At 50.6% G+C, this 21,359-nt stretch overlaps 7 protein-coding genes across 7 annotated transcripts, besides 1 other annotated feature; 5 read left to right on the top strand and 2 right to left on the bottom strand.

Moving 5' to 3' along the window:
• Positions 1 to 2,640: 2,640 nt before the first annotated feature.
• Positions 2,641 to 3,870, top strand: NFIA_068560 (uncharacterized protein; the record flags this gene model as incomplete). The annotated part of the gene is made up of 1 exon (XM_001263582.1): positions 2,641 to 3,870. One exon carries the CDS (start codon positions 2,641 to 2,643, stop codon positions 3,868 to 3,870), a length of 1,230 nt encoding a protein of 409 aa, XP_001263583.1.
• Positions 3,871 to 4,222: 352 nt separating this feature from the next.
• NFIA_068570 (gamma-glutamylcyclotransferase) lies at positions 4,223 to 5,299 on the bottom strand (the record flags this gene model as incomplete). Its single annotated transcript, XM_001263583.1, has 5 exons — positions 4,223 to 4,771; positions 4,821 to 4,962; positions 5,014 to 5,063; positions 5,116 to 5,149; positions 5,208 to 5,299. The coding sequence occupies 5 exons, from the start codon at positions 5,297 to 5,299 to the stop codon at positions 4,223 to 4,225; spliced, it is 867 nt and encodes a 288-aa protein (XP_001263584.1).
• Positions 5,300 to 6,336: 1,037 nt separating this feature from the next.
• Positions 6,337 to 7,356, top strand: NFIA_068580 (putative short-chain dehydrogenase/reductase family protein; the record flags this gene model as incomplete). Its single annotated transcript, XM_001263584.1, has 2 exons — positions 6,337 to 7,184; positions 7,236 to 7,356. 2 exons carry the CDS (start codon positions 6,337 to 6,339, stop codon positions 7,354 to 7,356), a joined length of 969 nt encoding a protein of 322 aa, XP_001263585.1.
• Positions 7,357 to 7,904: 548 nt separating this feature from the next.
• NFIA_068590 (EF-hand domain-containing protein) lies at positions 7,905 to 8,993 on the top strand (the record flags this gene model as incomplete). Its single annotated transcript, XM_001263585.1, has 3 exons — positions 7,905 to 7,945; positions 8,045 to 8,907; positions 8,971 to 8,993. The coding sequence occupies 3 exons, from the start codon at positions 7,905 to 7,907 to the stop codon at positions 8,991 to 8,993; spliced, it is 927 nt and encodes a 308-aa protein (XP_001263586.1).
• A 943-nt stretch (positions 8,994 to 9,936) lies between these two features.
• On the top strand, positions 9,937 to 12,032 carry NFIA_068600 (MDR family MFS transporter; the record flags this gene model as incomplete). Its single annotated transcript, XM_001263586.1, has 5 exons — positions 9,937 to 10,227; positions 10,279 to 10,308; positions 10,362 to 10,672; positions 10,726 to 10,847; positions 10,897 to 12,032. 5 exons carry the CDS (start codon positions 9,937 to 9,939, stop codon positions 12,030 to 12,032), a joined length of 1,890 nt encoding a protein of 629 aa, XP_001263587.1.
• Positions 12,033 to 12,624: 592 nt separating this feature from the next.
• On the bottom strand, positions 12,625 to 14,554 carry rlmA (SRF-type transcription factor RlmA; the record flags this gene model as incomplete). Its single annotated transcript, XM_001263587.1, has 3 exons — positions 12,625 to 14,214; positions 14,268 to 14,424; positions 14,499 to 14,554. The coding sequence occupies 3 exons, from the start codon at positions 14,552 to 14,554 to the stop codon at positions 12,625 to 12,627; spliced, it is 1,803 nt and encodes a 600-aa protein (XP_001263588.1).
• A 3,026-nt stretch (positions 14,555 to 17,580) lies between these two features.
• Positions 17,581 to 17,617: a microsatellite.
• A 230-nt stretch (positions 17,618 to 17,847) lies between these two features.
• On the top strand, positions 17,848 to 21,253 carry NFIA_068620 (DUF1708 domain-containing protein; the record flags this gene model as incomplete). The annotated part of the gene is made up of 6 exons (XM_001263588.1): positions 17,848 to 18,037; positions 18,172 to 18,329; positions 18,402 to 18,495; positions 18,557 to 18,785; positions 18,857 to 21,126; positions 21,180 to 21,253. 6 exons carry the CDS (start codon positions 17,848 to 17,850, stop codon positions 21,251 to 21,253), a joined length of 3,015 nt encoding a protein of 1,004 aa, XP_001263589.1.
• Positions 21,254 to 21,359: the final 106 nt, after the last annotated feature.

The following is a 21,359-nucleotide window of genomic DNA, read 5'->3' on the forward strand; positions in this document are numbered from 1 at the left end:
TGCTGAAAGACAACGAGTGTTAATATCACAGGTGATTTAGATGAGGAGGAAGGTATTCTCACGGTTTGATAAGACAAGAAGAGCAGTGGATTAGACGTGCAGAACCTGCGAAGTGGGAGAATGAAAGGGAGGACTGGAGGAGGTGTAGCAACGATGCAAAGCGGGGGTTACTGATTACTACTCCTACACGCTACTATGGTACTCGGCAATAGTATTATTATTTTTCCTTCATAGCACTCATAAATTGATAAGCGGGAGCCACTATTAATGCATGACAAGCGCACAAAGGGAGCAGTCTAAGGACGCTAGAGTATGGTCACCACTGACCTGAGAGCTGATGCGCACCTCCGTCCCCCTCATTGGGAAGTCAGCAGCCCATCTGCAGCCTTTGCGCAGTAGCAGGTGGGAACTGGAAAGGCCAGATCAAGCAGAAGCCTGAATCTTACTCTAGAGAGTCAAGAAATCCGTGCTTGAAAGAGTCGGTGGCTCGAACGGGGGTCTGGGGATAGCAGAGTTCCCATTTTGAAAAGATACTTTTTAGTCCCTCATTTGTCGTACCATGGGTGGTATCTCACCCTGTACCTCGCATATGATCCTACATTAGCCGGAGTTTGTCCATCCTTGTCTGTGTACACTTTTCTGCAGAAGGTAGCATCTCCTAGGATTTTGCTCTTTCTCATCTCAGAGCGTGATGCAGTATAGTACAGTATGGTGTAGTCCGTCCCGTATCTTCTAAGGCCCAGTTGATTTTTTGTTGAATTGTGGAGGTCTTTGATGAGTTTGGTGAAGCTTTGCCTCCCCGTTGGGAAAGAGTAAAACAAAAATTCAAAAAGTTGACAAAAAAAAAAAAAAAAAGAGAGAGAAGAGGGGTGGTGGACGGGAAGAATTTTTCTTTTTGGCCCTTTTTCAGAAATTTGGACAAGATCTCCATTGCTTGATTGTTTTACTGAAAAGCTACGGCCTAGATAGTCTAAGTGTAGTTAGCAATAACAATAATGACTACGCAAGATTGTCAGTCACATCTCGCAATCACTGTGAGCTGGTAGATTGTCGTTTTGGTCGGTCAGCTTGCAGTTGACACGGGTGCCAAGAAAAGCCAGATATTCCTATTAAGGCAAGTGATTTGAGAAATTACTGCTCCCTTTTGCCCCTTCCTCACACCAGTATTAAAACTGATCTCCGATCCGACCACTTTATATCACTTTGATAGGAAGTGGCCAAACAACGAAAGTTTGGAGAGGAGGGGCAGAATTGATAATGGTGGAGAATTGATCCACATGTGCCTGGTTATCAACTTATCTAGGCTCATGCCTTGATAGGAAATATAAGCGAGACGCTTGGAACCCACCTTGGCTTAGTACTCTGTAGATAGACGAGCTTTATCGAACTATGTACCTCTCTAGGTGCATAAGAAGAGTATTATGTCTTGTCCGAATCTCAGTGTGATGAGTTGAATACGTTGATATTCTTTGCCATGACTGAAACTGACGGATGCTTCTCAGATACCTGGATGACCCAAGACAGCTGGCGAGGAAGCTGCTTCCTGAGTCATGATTTCCTGTTATGGAACAGATGCATAGACAATCATCCATCATCGATGTTGTCAACTCCAGAAAGAAAGGCGTGCGAGCCGACATGATCCTACTGGCAACAAGCTCAGCGCAACGAGCAGCCTCAACCTGAGCACAGCTATATACATGCATCAATCCTCGCGAAGACATCGTCACCTGGCACCAGATGCCCAGGAATTGATTCTCAAATGGCTTCTTGAACGTGAGAACTCGCCGACGAGTTATACAACCCATCATGCCTCGGATTCTCCAGAAGGTGATTCTTTATCCATCTCGCCCAAAAGTATTTCCCTAGGGGCCATTTTTCGCTGACGGATTCCTGTTATCATTGACCAAGCGACTCGAACGAAGAGCCAGCAGTGCCGCAGCAGTGGGCTTCCTATCACGCAGTCTGCATCAACTCCTCCGAGAAGGGCCCTGCGCGAAGGAAGCTTTTTTGCTCAACGTTCCCCTCTAAACCGTATCGGATGGTCACCCTATCCTGGAAGGCATCCTGTTGAAAAACGGACAATTACTGAAAAGGGAAGCAAAGGTGGATACGAACGCAAACCACGAAATAAGACCAGAGAAGACCATTACGAGTACAAGGGCTCAACATCTCGAATACAACGAAAGCAATCGCCGACAAAAGCGAAAAAGTCATCAAAGCAGGTTAGGAGACATACAATCAATGACAGCTTCCATGCTTCCAATGTCCCACGAGATCGATTAACAGTGGGCATTGTACTTCAGTAGTCAAGGGACCCATTGCTGACTGTTTGAACAGTTACATTCGCACCTAGATCTGGGTATTTTCAGAAGAGGGAAAACTTCATCGCCAGTGAAAGCCGGCGAGCTTCGACATTTTCCCCATTTCTCGGGGATTCGCAAGCTGGTAAACCGAGGTCGAGTGCCTGAGAAGGGGTTTTCAGAGACAAGATTCTTGAGCAAGAAATTACGGAGCGATAGCGAAAGATACGCAAGCCAGCAGAGTCCGAACAACAAGAGGAAGGCTCGAGCAAATCCCGAGGATTCTCAACTACTCATTTCGAGCTACTTCCCACTTGGCTCACTCGAAGATGAGGCTCGTATGCACGGTTTCGAGATGGAGGCAAGCGGTACCTTGTTGCATTCATCTCCGAACTTACAACAACAATCCCCGCCAGACTGCAGGGTGCGCAACATTGCAGCGAAGAGGCATGCCGCTGTTGTTGTTCAATCTCCAGCTGATCAGCCTAAGCACTCCGGGACATACAATCCTGATGTTCAACGTTGCGAACTCTCTCTGTCATCAACACCTACCAGTATTTCATACAATGAACACGCCGCATTCTTGTCTGAACGCTGGTCAGAGTTTCACATGAGACAGCTTCTGCATTTTGATTTGAGCTCACAAGAGAAGGACAAAGATGAGTCTACCCATCCAGTTAGAAGGTACTGGAGCTTGGAGGACCTGAAGCTTCTGCTACAGGAGCGGGATAAGTTTCGGCAACAAGCGACAGCGCCCCAAGTCGTCTCAGAGAGCTCATTCTCAGGCAGCAGATGCAACAGTTGCAAAGCGAGCTCTGTCTATAAAGTGGAGGACGCTGATGAAGATCATTTAAAGCAACTGAAACAAACGGTGTTATTGGAAGAGATGGGGAATAGTTTCGTTGAGGACAACGCAAGCCTAGATACGAAATTTATTTTTCCAGCCCCTCTTGATAAGGGTCTCAACGACGAGCCGGATTTTCAGCACACATCTAATACACCTCTAGCGAGACCCAGGAAGACGACACTGGCTAATAGGAGCAATGCTGGCCCGAAGGAAGACTTTGACTCGGGCTCCGATACATTGAAATGCCCCGAGCATCCTACCAAAGCCCAAGATAAGCCCTTCTCCTCCTCGGTATTTCAAGCCGGATCGTTTGAACAAGAGGCCGACCCCCAGCTCGCTTCAAGAGCAGGAAGGGACAAAGTCGATGACGACATGGTCATGTTCTCTGCTGAGGAAGCTCAACTTCAGGATGATATTTATGATTGCTTTGCCACACAGGCGCTCGATGCGGCAGCACATGACGCGATCATGCATCTAGAAGAAGATACTTTGGAATGTGTGTGGGACTATGCATTGCGGAATCCTCTGAGTGCTGACAGTTTCGAGAACAACCCAGCCTTTCAAGACGTCCTTCAAAATCGTGTCCTGGTGGGTAAAGCATCGCTACATTGTCCATGGGAGGCTGTACCATATCCGTCGCATGGCGTTCTATCCTCACATGCAATGGAACAAGGGTTGATTGATATTCCCAGGGAATTTTGGCGGCAGAACAGGTTATATTGATTGTGACTTGGTACCGGTTCGCATCAGCTTGCTTGGGAGAAATAATCATTGGTACCGATTGGTAACCACTGATTTGGTATATATATGTAATACTGAGCGCTATGATAGCATCTGAATCTTTATGCATCCGTATCTTGTTCCTTCTCTTTCTTCTTCTTTCCTTACTTGCAATTCTACTTCTCAGTGACGGGGATCTTTCATTCAGGAGAAGGCCCAAATCTTTACCGAAGGTGATCGAGTGTAGGGCCCAACAGACCTTCAGTAGGGTATGGGTGCATGTATATACCCAGTGTATACCGTCTATTCTATCTAATCATCATGTATAGCCGTCATCTGTACATAAGCCTGCACACTATTCGATCTGCGAGGGATCCCTATGCGCCTCGGCCCACGACGCTTCGAGGGATTCCTTCACGTCTCTCTCCGCAGCCGCCTGCTCGGCTGTCGCTTCCTCCGTGCTCTCAATCGCCTTGACCCGTCGCACCAGGTCAGTGACATGCATATCAGCACTCCCGAGCCCTAGCCCCTCTAACGCTTTCTCGAGCAGGTACAGATACTCGGTGTTCTTCCCGCTCTGGCCCCGCCCGCGGCTAATCACCTCCGCGACATCCTGCGGTTCGCGGCGAGCCGGGTCGCGCAGGAATTGCGGATTGCTAGGCTGCCCGATATACACCATGCAAGTGATTGGTGCGGCATGCGCCTGCGATGGCGACTGTGTCTCTGGGGCCCTGGAGACGGTGGATGCGGAGACGGCAGATATGGGATGAAAGGGGGTGTAGTGGACGGTGTAGCCATCTATTTCCCGCTCGTCGAGGTAGTCGTGGACTTCCTCGGCATGGGAGGCGGGGATGTGGTATGCTGCGCCCCAGACGCGGGCTGTTGAGGATTCAAGATGTGCGTGCTGGTCGGTCAGACGCTGAGCTGAGGTGAGGTTTGAGAAAGAGACTTACCGGGTCGTCTAGGCTTTCCCAGAAACCCCGTTCGATGACTGTTACCACACGACCTGGGGCTTCTGGGGTGCCGCGATGGTCGGTACTAAGGTTGATCAGTGATAGCTTGGCAATATCTGAATTCTGGGAGTGTGTACCTGGCCTAGTGAATGTCAGAGACGACTAGAACGGGTGTATCTGCGGAAGTACAAACCTGCCAGAAGCGTCGAACATAGCCATCGATATAGCCTGGGACTCGTTGGTCTGTACCAGAGTTAGATGCAGAGGCCAATGTATGGCTCGGCAGATGATACACACCATAGTGTGGTGGTGGCTTCCAAATGAGACTCCTTTACGACGAGTCAGCCTTAAATGCAATTGGATTGAACCCGCAGGAGCATGACTTACCCATAACCAAATACCCAAAGGTCACCGTCGGGAAAGTAGTTGCGCCATGTTCGGCCAGCTGGCGGACTTTGAGTCGTTTCTGGAGTTGTCATATCTGCTGAGCCCCCAGAGCAGCTCGAACGATTTTCAACACACATTTATAGATGAAGTTCGGTAAAAAAGGATGGTTTCTCAGCCGATGATCCCTGCGCCTGATCACACACGGCACAGAAGTCCTGGCGAGCAATCAAACCGTATTTAGAGCAATTTATTCTAATATTTTCAGTAAGGTATCAAGTATACCAAAAAAAGAGGGTATGTTGAACTAATATGTTGATAGAATGGCGACAACTTAATGCCAGATTATACAAGACGTGCTCAGTGTTTGCAGTGTTTGTCTCCTCTCTATATCCAGTCATGCATAATAATCAACCAGGAAATCTTTCAGATGGACTGCCCCGAGCGTCGCCGGTCTATCCAAGGAGCGCTTCTGCATCCCCGAGGCCCTTTTTTGTGTAAATGGCTAGTGGTATGCCAGCCCCGAATTGAATGGAAATCACATTCGTGGCAGAAACGGATCCAGCCGCTTCTCGCCATCGTCCATTGATTCTTCATCATTCCTCAAGTCGCCGACATCCCTCAATCCGGAGCAGTTTCTCCTGCTAGCCATATTACCTTAAGGTACTTGGAAAGGTGTGACGGAAACGCAGTCTATCTCGTAACTATCTAAGTGGGCTGCCCAGACGCTGCGGCAAGCCTAATCAATGGACTAATTATTGGCTTCGCCTGTCTTGTACACAGACTTATGAGAGTTACAGACTGCTCTACTTCTTAGACCAGGTAAGTCCAAAATGTCAAAATCAAGTGGCCCTTTCTTGTCAAATCTTGGTTGATATTCTACTTTCCTGCTTAGCATAACAAGTTTGAGTGTTGAACTGATCATACAGGTCTATCTCTCCGAGAATCTGCTCGCTGAAAGCACTTTGTTATCAGCAGTTTGCCAAATTTATCTGCTGTCTAAGGTCATGTAGCTCAAAGTTGCGTTTTTATCCAAGACCAATTTTTCGTTTCCATACGCCGACATCAGCGACATAGCCTTTTTTCTTCAAGTTGCTATCATAACTAAGGCTGGCCTTGTCGCCTTCTGCAAATGTCGTCCCCAGAAAGCCTGACCGGAATTTCCTTTGCAGGCAAAACGGTGGTCCTGACTGGTGCAACATCTGGGCTCGGGTTCGAGGCTGCTATCAAACTGCTCAATCTCGGTGTGGACTCTCTTGTTATCGGCAGTCGCAACTTGGAGCGAGGACAAGCGACAAAAGCTGAGCTGGAGCTGCGCACCAACAGACCGGGGATAATCCATGTCTGGGAATTGGACATGAGCAGTTTCCAAAGCGTCAAGGATTTCGCAGCTCGCGTCAACACAGAGATCGAACGGCTGGACGTTGTATTGCTCAATGCGGGATTGTGGAATCGAAGTTACACAGCGTCTCCTGATGGATGGGAGGAGACGTTGCAGGTCAATACACTGTCCACTTCGTTGCTGGCAATCCTGCTTCTTCCTAAACTCCGGAGTAGCTCGTCGGCCGAAAGCCCCAGTCACTTGAGTGTGGTATCAAGCAGATTGTTTATCAGAGTGAAAGCGGACAGTCTGCGGACTGACGGCTCACTGCTGGATCATCTCAACGAACCCAAGCGTTTTAATGGACCCCAGCAATACCGGATCTCGAAGCTCCTGATGGAATATGTCCTCAAGACGGTGGCGCTACACGCGCGTGAGGAGAATGGGTCAGTCCCAGTAATCATCAACACTGTCAGTCCTGGGTTCTGTGCGTCCTCTCTGGGACGGCAGTACGACCGATTCTACGAGCGATGGATGATGTGGTTAGTATATAAGCTATTTGCTCGCACGGCGGAACAGGGGAGTCGGTCCCTGATCAGTGCAATGTATCAAGGAGTCGAGTCACATGGGAAGTGCTGGAGAAATGATGGTTACGTGGAGTAAGCATCGGGTCAATCTTTGTCCATTTGGACTATGCTAATAGATAACAGTGAATCTGCTGCTTTGACCACGGGGGAAGAGGGCAAACAACTTCAAACTAAAGCGTTTGAGGAAATCTTTCAAGTTCTTAGGCATTCGGCTCCAGAGGTCGAAGAATTAATCAAGAAGTAGTGTTGAAGGATATATGGCTATCTGCCTGCAAAATGACGATCCACCCTAATATCAGCCAGCAAAAGTTACATAGGCATATCTAGTGGGCCGTTACCCTCACTGGGACTGGTAGGGCTGAGCATCACCTTACCGTCCAAGGAGGAAAAACAACCCACGGTGGCTTGTTATTTGCTATAGGAATCACATTGGAAGCTCAGGAAGAACATAGATAACATACTCTCAGAGGTCGTCTTCTGATCCCAATGATAAAATCATCCCGTAAATCTGTCGTTTTGCTTATATCTTAGCATATTAACGATTCAAAGATTGCCCCACGGCTCCGCTTTCACTTCTGCTGTACGAGTACGACGAAAGAGCTAAAAGATAGCCAAGTCGCACCAGAACTTACTCCGAACTCCTGAATCACCTTCCATCTATCTACTTCATCTTCATCATTTATCCTCTTTATGAACACGTGGATGTCTTGAAAATTCTCCTTCGTCTTTTTAGATAGGAGCGCTCTCCGTGGTGACCCTCACTGTGACTGCCCTCTGTTACGCCAGGCTACCATGGCTTACAACAAGTCCTACAACCCCGATGCGCTGCCAGCGTAAGTGTTTGTGAATGATGAGGTGACTCTGTGTCTGACTGACCGAGGAGGGCAGGCATGCCGAACCGGAACAAGTACGAACAAACTGCCGTCAGACAGATTGCCCATCCCCGCGACTGACTTCCAGCAGGTCGCCCAGTTGATCGGCTCCATGCAAGTATCCTCACAACCACAGGCCCAGCGACCTCCTCGAACATCGTCTCATGCTCCGCCCGGCGGGCACCCCCAGAGAGTCCCCGTCACGAATGCTCAGATCAACAAACCCCTCCCTGCGACCGGACCGCCTCCCGCAAGCCATGCGCGTCCGCATCCGCTCCACCCCTCGCCTCCGCCCCAAAACTACGGCTTCGGGCCCCCTCCCTCGCAGCCCGTACGCAATCGCCCTTCCCCAGTCTCGCGTCCACCTCAATCCCCCCATCCGCCTCCTCTGTCCGCCCCGCACGATGATCCCCAGCAGCTCTTCCCACTCTTCCGCGCTGCCAATGCCTCACACTCGGGCGCTCTGACCGAGATGGAGCTCGGATCCGCCCTCGTGAACGGCGACTATACCTCTTTCCATCCCAAGACCGTCAAGATGATGATCCGCATGTTCGACCGGAACAGCAGCGGGACCATCTCGTTCGACGAGTTCGTGGCGCTGTGGCGGTTCCTCGCTGCGTGGCGGGAGCTCTTTGACCGGTTTGACGAAGATCGCAGTGGGCGCATCAGTCTGCAGGAGTTTGAGAAAGCGCTGGTTGCGTTCGGGTATAGGCTCAGCCAGCCATTTGTCACGGTGCTCTTTACCACGTTTGAGAGCAAAAAACAACAAATAAACGGGGGGCATGGACCGGCCAAGGATGGGATGAGCTTCGATCTCTTTGTGCAGGCGTGTATCAGTCTCAGACGAATGACGGACGTGTTCAAGCGGTATGACGAGGATCGGGACGGGTATATCACACTGAGCTTTGAGGAGTTTTTGACTGGTAAGTGGCTCTTCGAGGCAGTCTGGTCTGATTGATTGACTGACTGATGACGCGGTCGTGTAGAGATCTTACAGTTGCAGGACTAGAGAGGGACGGATGGATTGTGCATTGTGTATGCATGATTCTGTGTTTGAAAGTGCTTTTGACTTCTTGTACTTTTAATGTTTCTTTTCTTCCCCTACATACATTATACCCCTGAATAAATCATTGAAAGCTATAACACAGCTCATCACGATCTCAATGGTTGTCTCACTGATACTGTACTCCCGTACCAAGAAATGCTTGATATTAGACATTGCATATGACGCTTGAGGGGGAAAAAAAGAAAAAGAAAAGAGCTTGGAGGATAAATTTATTCTAATTGTTCTCTCAAATCTTCAGATCTTCATCTACTTTAAAGGCTTCTGCCTAGTTCCAATGCGAAAAGCATCGCACGTCAATTGTTAACAGACGTGAATGATGTCGTAAACTCCACGTAGTACAGAGTATAGATATCCACATTCTTTCCCACAACAATTATTCTCCCACTGTTCGTATTCTCAAACAGATCGCGTCTTTTCGACATCCGAGTATGACTCAATGACCATGATGAAGGAGAAAATGTCCTCGTTGTTGGAGATGAGACACGTTATCGGCCTTCGCGTCGGCGTCGGAGTCGCTTAAGTTTGTTAACGCCGACAGTCTACCTCTCCACACTAGCGGTTGGCTTCTTTTAAGGCTTCAAGACCCGAGGCTTCAGTACTTACGACTGCAAGTGACGCTGGTTTCTTCTTTCTTCACTTTGATCCAAATCACTGAACTTGTCTTCGAGTGAAGCTACCCCCATTGGCAGTCCGTCATTGTGCCGATCGACCATCAACTAAATCTTAATTCTGTATTTTTCTTTGCTTTTTTTTAAGCTCGGCTTTACCCGAAACTTTCCCAACTGACTCGTATTCTCATGCTACTTTCCCCGCTGCCAAGTCGAGGCGACTGGAGTAGATAATCATCAGATTTCTTTTTCTCCACTCGTTCTATTCTGCTCAGAGCATGACAGTAGACAGGGAGAAAGATTATGACTACGAGAACGATACCAACAGCAGTTTAACCATGTCGGACAAAATCTCCCGCTCTGGGGAGGACAGCTCGGAAAAGTCCGCCAATATGACGCCGCCGTCAATTGGGGATGATCAACTGCCCGTCAACAACCCAGATCATCCATCCCATGAGAAATCTGACGGGAAAGATGTTGAGAAAGATGGCGCGCCGTTGGACCGGACGCACTCTCAGGCGCAGAAGTTGGGGAAGAAGAAGATTCTGATTATCATGCCTGCGCTTTGTGTATGCTTCCTCCATAGATATTGACATAAGAACTGTACTGACGATTTCTAGTTGGTGTTGTTTCTGGCCGCTTTGGATATGGTACGTGCCTTTAACTCTAATTGACTATTCACAGACGAGACTGACTTGTCTAGACGATCGTCTCAACGGCCCTTCCAACCATGGCTGCCCAGTTTCACGCCTCGGAAAGTGGTTATTCATGGATGGCTTCCTCATATCTGCTCGCCAATGCGGCCTGCATCACCCTCTGGGGCAAGATTAGTGACATCTGGGGCCGTAAGCCGATACTGCTTATGGCCAACGTTGTGTTCCTTGTCGGCAGTCTGATTTGCGCTCTTGCGGTCAACATGACCATGATGCTGGTTGGACGATCGATCCAGGGTGTAGGGGGTGGTGGTATCACTGTCTTGGTCAATATCTGTGTTACTGATTTGTTCAGCGTCCGGTAAGCTAGACCTCTTTCTTTGCTTTCGACTACTCAGTGCTGACCTCTTCAAGGGAACGGCCGATGTACTATGGTCTTTTCGGTATGACGTGGGCCATTGCGGGTGCTCTAGGCCCCATTATCGGAGGCGCCTTTACGACTGCTGTGACCTGGCGGTGGTGTTTCTACCTGAACTGTACGTATAATCTCGTTGGCCTGTGGTGGAATTAAGCTGATTTGCTCAGTACCCGTCGGTGGCGTCTCGTTGGCAATCCTCGTCTTCTTCCTCAAGCTCGAATCCGGTGGCACGCCGCTGTTCGAAGGCCTCCGGGCTATCGATTGGTCCGGCACTGTCCTCGTCATCGGAGGCACGCTCATGTTCCTCTTCGGGCTGGAGTTCGGCGGCGTCAACTACCCCTGGGCCTCGGCCACAGTCATCTGCCTGATCATCTTCGGCGTATTGGTCTGGGTCCTAGCGATGCTGAACGAGTGGAAACTCGCCAAGTATCCTCTGATCCCTGTGCGGCTTTTCAAAAACTGGCACAACCGTCTCGTCCTTATCGTCTGCTTCTGCCATGCCTTCGTCTTCATCGCCGGCTCCTACTACCTCCCGCTCTACTTCCAGACCGTGCTGCAGGCCTCCCCGATCCTCAGCGGCGTCTACGTCCTCCCCCTGGTTCTTAGCCTCTCCGTCGTCTCCGCAGGCACAGGCATCATTATCAAAAAGACAGGCCGCTACCGCGAGCTGATCGTCGGCGGCCTGGGCCTCATGACCCTTGGCTTCGGCCTTCTCATCGACCTGAAATACTACGCCTCCTGGCCCCGCATCATCATCTACCAGATCATCGCCGGCATAGGCGTCGGCCCGCTCTTCCAGGCCCCCCTCGTCGCCTTCCAAGCCAACATCCACCGCTCCGACATGGCAACCGCCACCGCAACCTTCGCCTTCCTCCGCCAGGCCTCCTCCGCCATCGCCGTTGTCCTGGGCACGGTCGTCTACCAGAACGTTCTCGCGCGCCAACAGCCCCGCATCGAGGCCGCCACAGGCCCCGAAACCGCAGCCACAATCGCCGGCTCCTTTGCAGGCTCCACCGGCTCGCTTGTCAAGTCTCTACCCGAGTCTGCCCGCATCGTCGTCCTCGAGTCCTTCACGCACAGCCTGAGCAGGCTGTGGATCTTCTACACGGCTGTCGGCGGCTTCGGCTTCCTCATCAGTCTCTTCATCCGGCCCGTCGAGCTGAGCAAGGCGCACACCTTTACGAAGACCGGCTTGGCGGAGCAGGAGCGCGCCCGGAAGGAGATCCTCGCGGAGCAGAAGGCTGAGGCTGCCGCTGCGGCCGCGGCCAAGCGGACGGATCCGTCGCCAAAGGCGGAGGTATAACCCGCTTCCCTAGCTTTCTTCATTGTTTTTTCTCGAATGTCTATACTTGGATTTAATATACATAGTCGGTAATTAGGATTGTGCATGGCATACTGTGGTTCGCGTTCCATGCGCGGTGCGTACATACTGCTTTTGCATTACTCCCCACAAAAGTCAGGCACCTAATAAAGCGTACCTTTATACATAACCAATCTCTGCTCTGCTTTCAGTAGGACGGCTGTGGTTATTAGCTGTAAAAGTCGGAGGCGAATGCTACGTACTCAAGAAATTCACAAAGGAGCCTCGCAGCTCAAACAATTCTTTTACATAATTAGTACAAGCAAATACGAATCACATTCCCAAGTTCTTCCAGAAAACGCACTGCAGCCGTATCAACAGCAAGAGGACCAGAAAAAAAGGAAAGGGGTATAAGCTACCAACAAATCCAAACTGTGACAAATGAGAGGTGACAGCAAAAAAAAAGAAAGATGAGCCCATGAAGCCATTGCAATATTCAAAAAAAGCAAAGAAAAGAAGCCCCAACGCCCTAAAATGCCTTAGGTGAAACAAGATTTTTAGACAAATCAGATTGCAAGCACAGTCCAATGAGCGATCACGTCTTGGATTTTTTCGCCGTTCCCTCGATGCTAGGACCGCTGTCGGGACTTTTGCGCTTCTTCTCCTGTTCATCTTCGCGCGTGAACCCTGGACCGGTCTGAACCGCTGGAGTGGGGAAGGTCAAAGGACTAGGCAACATGTTCGTGTCGGGACCGGACCTGCCGAACCCCCATTCCGGGAAGAAACTTGACGGTGACGGAAGAAGAGCATCAGACACAAATCGACTGGGTAGAGCAGAGATCGGCGTCTCTATGTTGTTATTGCTGTTGTACGCATTGCTGTTCTGGCTTGCAGTTCCCGGCGGCGGTGGCCGAGCGAAGGGATTTGGGGGCCCTGTGGCGCCTGCACTCAGAATTGCTCCAGCAGATGGCGACGGTGGAGGGAGAACCACGCCGGAGTGATTGGTGTCGGGATTAGCCTTGGCAGGAGTCACGGTCTTGTTGCCGGTGGACGACGAAGAATCTGCTGTAGCACTTCCCCGGTCAGAATTTTCGCTTGGTATTTGCACCTTGAGCTGTGGCCGCTTCGAGGGCAGTTGGCCACTATTCGTCCGTGGCGGTGGCTTAATATCAGGAGCTGACTGAGACCGCGCCGCGTCGGTTGTGGTCCTAGGCCGGGGTGGGGGCGCAACAGATTGAGCGGGTGGCTTGATTTCTTTCGAGTCATTCTGTTTTGATTCTGCCTTGACGTCTGTACTCTCAGTGCGTGGAGACTCGCACGTAGGCGGGCCGAGTCCGAAGTGACGGGCGAGAACGGAGCCGCGGTCATCGATCGGCGTGAAGATACTGCGCGATTTGGAGGACAACGATCGCTGGTGCGGGGGAGAGGGACTTGTTTCCACCTTTAAAGGACCAACCATCTGATCTGCCGAGGAAGCATCGGGTAGGGACACCGGTCGAGGTGGTTGCGACTGCTCTGTCGGAAATGCAGGGGGCATCGAGTTTCTCCCTTGTTCGGGCAAGAAAGGTTGCGCGACCTGTGGCATTGACGCATGAGGCGGTTGCGAGAGTCCCATCGCGGGTGTCTGCTGAGCAAGCGGATGTGGATGTTGGGGGAGATGCTGCGGGGCTTGATGGTGCGGCGGGACTGGTTGAGGCATGGTATGTGGAGGCATAGCGTGCGGCGGTAGTGGCTGTTGCGGTCCATAGTGTGCGAATTGGGGTGGCCGCGGTTGTTGGGCCATGTTGGGGTTGGCATTGGGATGATACATCGAGGGATTGGGAATATATGCGAACCCATTCTGTGGAGGAGGCGGTGGAGTTCCATGATGTTGCTGCGGGCCCAGATTCGAACTCACGCGTCGAAGATGATTTCTTGAGGATGGCCTTGAAGCGCCTTGAGGTTGCGGAGTACCATGTCGCGGGTCAAAGGGTATTCCATTAGAAATGGGCGGGGAGGCAGACGGTGCGTGGTTGACGTGCTGAAAACCGGGATGGCTGGGGATGTGAGCGGGAACCACAGCAGGTGGGTTCTGGGTTGTAGGTTGCATCTCTTCCGGAGCAGGAGTGGTCTCGTCTTCGTCATCATCATCGTCCCGTTTCCCATTGAAGTCCTCGGGGCCTTTATGTTCGTGCGGCGGGCCGTACTGATATTCATGTCAACGTACTTGAAATAATGCGGATAATGGATGGAACGCACATATTGATATCGACCCAATGTCTCTCGCATATCACATGATGAGAATTCGTAGAGCTTCTTGTTGTGACCAAAGATGATGACCGCGACATCTACCGAACATAATACCGCGAGTTCATGCGCCTTCTTGAAAAGACCGCCCTTTCGTTTTAGAAAGGTACTAGAAGCAGTTGACAATGTGAGTCAGTGTCGCATTCAAGACCCCTACTGGGCGATGGATGCTGGACGACTTACACTGATCGGTTGCGATCATCCTTGATCGCCTTGATCTCGATCTTTCTTCGACCCATGGATGATGCTTATGTGATAAGCAGTAAACAAGGAACACCACGCGTCAGACAGTTGCAGACGATTGCTGAAACACACGACAGGACAACCAGAGGACGATGTGGAGATGAGCTTGTTCGTAATAAATGGCGCGGCGCGAGTTGAAACTCAAGAAGCGCCGCTTGAAGGGGGGATAGATAGATAGCGGAGCGCGATGGGGTAAGGATAAAAGCCTGTGTACTGCGGGCGCTAGATTGCAGTCTCTCCCAGCTGCTTTTGGTCTCCTATTTTCTTATTCCTACTTATCGTAGAATACTATCGTTTGCAGACGGCCTTCTCCACATCAGATGGGATGAAATGGCAAAAAATAACGAACGGAAGGATCAGGGGAGTTAAAGAGCGCTAGAGAGGAAATGATGGGTGACGCCCTTACGGAGGGATGAACCCGCGGGCGCGAAGACAATCAGGGCGATTGACCCGTTGGGGAGAACACACAACACAAACCCGGTGACAGAAGGATAAGGAGCCTCTGGACTCCTCAGGCCGCCGAGTGACAAGAAAAGTCAATCAGGAGAAGAATAAAAACGGTAAGATGAACGGATGCAAAAGCTCGATGAAGATAGGATGGAACGACGAAAGTCGATGGAGAGCGACACGCGGGTGATGCAGAAGATTCTAAAGATAGAATAGAATTGATGGAAGGGAAAAAAGTGGGATGGAGACTTTTATGCCATCGCTCCCAGTTCTCCATATGTGGCTGGTGCTGGCATATGATTCGTCCGTCGCTCGCTATAGACAGCCGCCGTTGCCGACCCTTAGGCGCCGACTATTTTTAGCCAGTTCGAGTCGATATCCTATAAACCGTGCTTTCTCATGAATCGCTACTGACACAGTCGATATAAAACTTGAATCTCACTGAGGTATCATCCAGTGGATACTGCACATATTTTTTTCACATCATCAGCATCATCGAGTAGGTGGCCTGGTCAGGTTGGCAGCCACACGAAGCCTGGACCTGCACAGCCACACCCGGGCCGGAGCTCCAAGCTTCGATAATCTGATATGGTCAGTGCCGTGCTCAAGCGTCATTGATTCGATAGTGATTGGTTCTTGGGCTCATTACCTCTCTATTGATGCTTTCATGAATCATTAGCTATGATTGATGGGATATTATAGATCGACTGTGTCTGCTTACCATGGTTAACAGATTAGGGCTGTAAAGCAGTATATGGAAGCTACATATATTCCACAGCATGGACCCTTGAAGGTGTTTCCATGATAGAAGAATATCCAATTGACAATTGTGCAGAATGTGGTTGTTTATCGGTGCGCTAAACCTTGATAACTTCACCGGATGAATAAATATGAGATTCGTGGAAGCCCCTCGCAACCTGTCCAGGGCTATTCCCAAGTGTTCGACAATTGCAAAGCGTAACAGGCGGGTCGAAGTTGTAAACCAATAACTCATGCAGTGCCCCAATTTCCTGCAAGTCTCCATCCAGATATTGATCATACTGAGCTGCAAGCTAGTCACTTGATATGCAGGCGTACAGACGTACAGATTTAGTTCCATTCTAGTCTGTTATGCTTATTTATGGGTGCTGTGATCAACCGGCCTTGACCATGGACGATGAGGGTTGGACATATCACAGGCAGACCAGGCGTAATTTGCATTGCACAGCTGCCAGATGCGCTTATACCCTTCTAATTTGTCGCTCGTCACAATGAGCTGCGGAAACTGGGGGTTGATAAGAGAGGTTATTCTTCCAACAACATTATCTAGCAATCGGCTCCGTACTTCATGGAAGGCTTATGCTGGCGGTGAAGACGGGTTGAAATGTCGGCTTCCTGTCTGTAATAGGCAAATATGGGTGAGAGGTAATATTTGACTGTACTCTGATGACTTTTAGGAGTCTTGTAGAAGAAGGATCAAACGCATACTACATTCTTTCTATCAAGGCAAGATAACTCGGTGCTCCGTATGTGGCAGGAGACTCACCACTCATTGTCCATGGATGATGAACAGCAACAGGCAAGCAAGCTAGGAGCTTGAGAGGTATATGTCTGAGCCTCTGAGGACCTTTAGATCCATCCAATATTCAGTCCTCTAGCAATCCAAACTTGAGTACCTGAGTCACGCTGGATTGTGCGAAACCGATACGATCTTTGTAACAGCTTCAAACTGGATGATACTGACCTTTCCTAATTAGATGTAGTGTGTTTTATAGTTGATTTTATAGTTATGGGGATCAAGTTCTGGACTTATTTAGGTACCTACAGAGTAGACTAGATATATTCACTCAAAATGCTCCTAGCATCCATAGGACAATATGACAGACTCAATAAATAAAGACATACCCAATTGAATACTTTCAAATATCATTTTTGAAGGCAATTGCTCATTCTTTCAATGCTGTATTATTGTTTACTCGATGGGCATCAACTATGGCTGAATCGTCTCCCCGCTCTACCTATCTAGTCAGGGCCACTGAACCATGGCATGGCGCCTTTTTGGGCGTAAGTAATGGAATTTCAGCCCCTGAAACGAGCAACACAGTATAGCTAAGGCAGATCCTCATCATCACCAACTCTTTATTTCACTGCCTGGTTTTCTACCTTCATTATTCCTCCTTCCTTCTCATTTTCTTCTGTGTTTTGGTGTCTTTTTTTGTGTGCTTCCTAATTCCCCATGGTCCCTCCTTTCTGTCTTGTCTGACTCTTTCCACTTGTCCCACCCCCGATCTTCATGTGGTTGTCCACTCTTGTTATACCAGATCCAATCAATCCACTTTCATACATACATCACATAGTGTTCGGTGCACGCTAGGTAGACGTGCTGCCCCATTCTGGGCTGCAGTTGTGCCAGTTGATCCCTTGGACACCTGGGCGTCGACCTAGTTGTCTGTCGGTCTGCTATCTGGCATCCAGCTTTGGCAATTGTTAGACTCAATTATTGACTGCCTTATAACTGTTTCTTCTTTCCTTTTTCCCGCCTGGCCCTGCCTGATTCCTTGGTGATCTCCTTTCTCCTGTCTATTCTGTAGTCTTATTTTCTTTTTTTTTCTTTTTTTTTCTTTTTTTTTTTTCCCCTGCCCTATCCCGCCAGTTTGATCCTTGCATTTTCGCACGGTGCATTGCGAAATTCGCAGAAACTGGTCTGTCAATCCCTTGATCTGTTTGCTATCTATGTCCATCGGTTTGATCCGCATTTTCGAGACGCGACCTTTCTACTCCGCCCCTGAGTACATTTTCCTGATTAGCCAAGCAACATAGCAGCGGTTTTCTATCCATTGGAGCCGACATCCGTGGAAGAAAGATGCCCTTTTTCACTCGTGTCTTTCGGAGTAAGGACTCCAATGCTGCAAAGAAAACGACCAAGAACCCCGTTGTCGAAAACACGGGTCCCGCAAAGCCCACATGGACCGACGCGTGGCAGCGAACCGAAGTCGCTCCTGAAGAAGTTCAGGAGCTCCTCCGTGGATGCACTCAAGAATTGAAAGCTCGAGGTATGTTTGATTGTTTGTTATCATGGATTTCCAGTATCGGATTGTCAATTACTGGCGCCCACTCCACTGTCAAATCTGAGACATCCACATTCTTCTGATCGCTGATCCTTGCTTCGTTTTGTCCCATTTGACAGCTCTCCAAACACCATTTCTACTATTACCGTTCCGTCCGACCACCGAGTCCTCCGATGCACGTTATTTCATCCGTAACTACTTTAATAAGTCTGTCGAGAAGGGCGCGCCTTGGAGTGGAGATGCATTGTCGCAAGAGCTACGACTTACGGACCCGACGGTAAGCCCATAGCGGCGGATCGCCCACACGTCGCAACATAACATGGCTGACCGGTTCGATGCTCAATCATAGGTCCTCTGCAGTGTCTTGAAATGGTGCTGGAGCAGACTCCCCGGAGGAGTTGTCACCTGGGACGCGTATGAACTTTTCAAAGTCGGCGAACAAGGTATGGGTTTACACTACATAACGGCCGGCGGCAGGTTGCATAAGGGCTGATCGGATCGCAGATTCTCAACTCGCCCGCGACGCGTTCTCAACATTCATCCCAATCAGTGTCGACTCGGATGCTAGAACCAAGATTATTTTCGACTTTTTCGACCTGCTAGCTGCCGTTGCAGCACATGGCAAGTCCAACGGTCTCGGAGGCCGGAAGCTCTCGAGGTTTGCCGGCTGGTGGGCTTTTGAGCATTCGGATACGGGCAATGGCTTTGAAGCTGCCTACAAAAACTGGGCCGCGTAAGTTTTCTTTCAATCGAATATAACTGGACTGAATTAGAAGTGACTGATTGACTGACCATTTATTTCAGCGCTGCTGATGCCACGAGCCATTTGTTCTTCGCCTATCTCCGCTCGATATCTCCCGACTCTCCGCGTGGTATAAGCGGTATCTCGACCTTGCCCATCGCTCTCCAATCCCTGGTCCAAGCAACGGAGTACCCCCCTGAAACGCCGACCCTTCTGCAGGTCTCGACCACAAAGGTCGTCATGATCGTTGATACCGTCTCACCGACTCCGTTCGCCCTCTTGCGACGTGCGAAGAACTTCGAATACCGGGACAGTGACCGACATCTGCAGGAATTCGCCAGCTTTGACGACCCCGTCAAGGCCCTCACCGACGAGTGTTTGCGTGTCTTGAAATGCATCTCGTCAACGAATCAATCCAGTACCTCCGACCCGACGACATCGGTGCCAGAAGCGTCCTGGTCGCGGTTTGAGGATCTGGGATTTGGCGCCGCCGACTTGGACAACGATGCGGATGCGACTTCGTTAGCAAGGAACGAGTTTGCGGGCGGTCTTCGGTCCGCTCCTCATTCCGTTGCGGGGGATCTTGGTCGCCCTACAACTCCATCTTGGGCAGATTTCATGTCCTCCGGCTTCAATGACGGCAACGGCTTCAAGCCTCAAGTTGCTCCTTTGCTCCTTCCGCCCGACAAGGTCCTGCCTCCAATTGCTACCGTGCGAGGCCAAAGCTCTCAGTCTCACAAGCGTACCCTGGACTCAGAACCTCCGGTCGAACCCGCCGAGCTTGCCAGCATCACCACACTGGATCTGGACGACTCTTTCTGGTGGGTCTGGATCAGCAGTCTGGCCGTAGAGGAGCCTGCTTCGCGGAAGGCGGTATTTGGTAGGTGCGCATTGATCGAAACGATCATCAAGGACACAAAGTGGTTAGTTCTTGAGGAGCAGGTTAAAGGCGCAGCGCCGGAGCCTGAACCAGGTGCGTACATTGTCGAGAAAAAGAGGTTTTTTACCTTCTCATCTCGCAAGGGAAAGATCGGTCGGCGCAAGTCGTCGGCCAAAAAAGTGTCTGCCGTTGAAGAGTCTTATAAGCGCGCCAACAATCTCGCTCCTCATAGTAAGACTAGCATTGCACCTGATCAGCATGCTCGCATTCAGGCTGCTGCCGCGGCTTTGCAGAAGAAGCATCGGGAACAGGAGCAGGAGGCCGTTAACAGATCGAAGGCTAGCGTGCCGAACGACTCGCGATACTCGAAGGCAAACTCCGTTATGTCTTTGCAACCGGGAATCATGAGTGAAGCTTCGCAAGCGATGAAGTGGGCTAGCAATTATGACAAGAATGCCTATCGCGCCGCCTATCTCAAGGACAGCCGGGCCGGGACAGGTACGCTGGCCGAGGAAAATGGGGCGGCCGTGAACGGCAAGCTGCCGGAGCCGCCAGCTTCTCCGGCACTGAGCTCATCAACCCGCCAGGCGCCACCTCCGGTGCCCAAGGACAGCGTGCCAAGCTCTCCCACACCGGTTGAGCATATGCAAAGAGGCAGTGTGGACGAAAATGCCGCCAGCAGACAGGACAGTATCAGTGCTGCTGCTGAATCTCTGCCCAAGCAGTCGACTGACACGACAGATGATTCGAGAGCCAGACTAAAGAAGAAGCCTGGTAACACAGGCTTCAAGGGTATGTTCGGAACCAAGAAGAAGAACGACCTGGAGTCGAAACCGCCAATGAAACCTACTGGGGCTCAGCCGTCGGCTGTTGCTGCTGCCCGTGCGGCTTTGGAAGGCAAGGCCAAGGAATCCCAGGAGACAGTTCGCCCCAATGGCGCCTCGACTTTGAGGAAACCCGTTCCAGCTCCGGCGGCGGCTCCCCCCGCTGCTCCGGCCGAAGTCGCAAGCCCACCGGAACGCGTGGAGAAACCAGTCCCTGAGAAGCAGACCGTCACTGCCGACGAACAGCATGATGGGCCCCCGAAGACCCGTCGTGATGCTGAATACGATGCACTTTCCCGCGTAGACACCAATGAGCGAACGGCGGCCGATCGTGAATTCTCTCGATTTGATCAGGGCCCCTTGGTGGAACAGCCAGCATTCGCTCCTGAGGATTCTCCTGTCTCCGAAACATTCCTTGACAAGTCCGCGCCTGCTGCCACTGTTAGCGAAAACCCCGACAGGACCGAAGTTTCTGAACGTGCAACGAGCCCTACGGCAGCCCCGGCCAATTCATCTTATGACCGCTGGGCACAGATTCGCAAAAATGCCGCGGAAAGGGCCGCTAAGCTTGAGCAGTCCGGTTCCTACCGATATAGCCAAGATGAAGGTAATACAAGCGAAGAAGAGAGTAAGTGGAGGCGGTTCCCTTGAACTGGCAATAACCATTCTGACTCTGACCAGGCTTCGAGTCTCGTGCTGCTCGTATCAAGGCGAGAGTGGCCGAATTGACTGGAAATATGCAGGCTGCAAGCTAAAAGACGTCTAATCTCGGCTTGGCCACTCCGATTCAAGACTATCTCACTTCCATAAGCCCTTTGTTGCTTTACTTTTGCCTCATTGCCTGGTCCAGTGCCCGGCTGC

This window comes from Aspergillus fischeri, genomic scaffold (assembly GCF_000149645.3).
Source record: "Aspergillus fischeri NRRL 181 1099437636252 genomic scaffold, whole genome shotgun sequence".
NCBI classification, from domain to species: Eukaryota; Fungi; Ascomycota; class Eurotiomycetes; order Eurotiales; family Aspergillaceae; genus Aspergillus; species Aspergillus fischeri.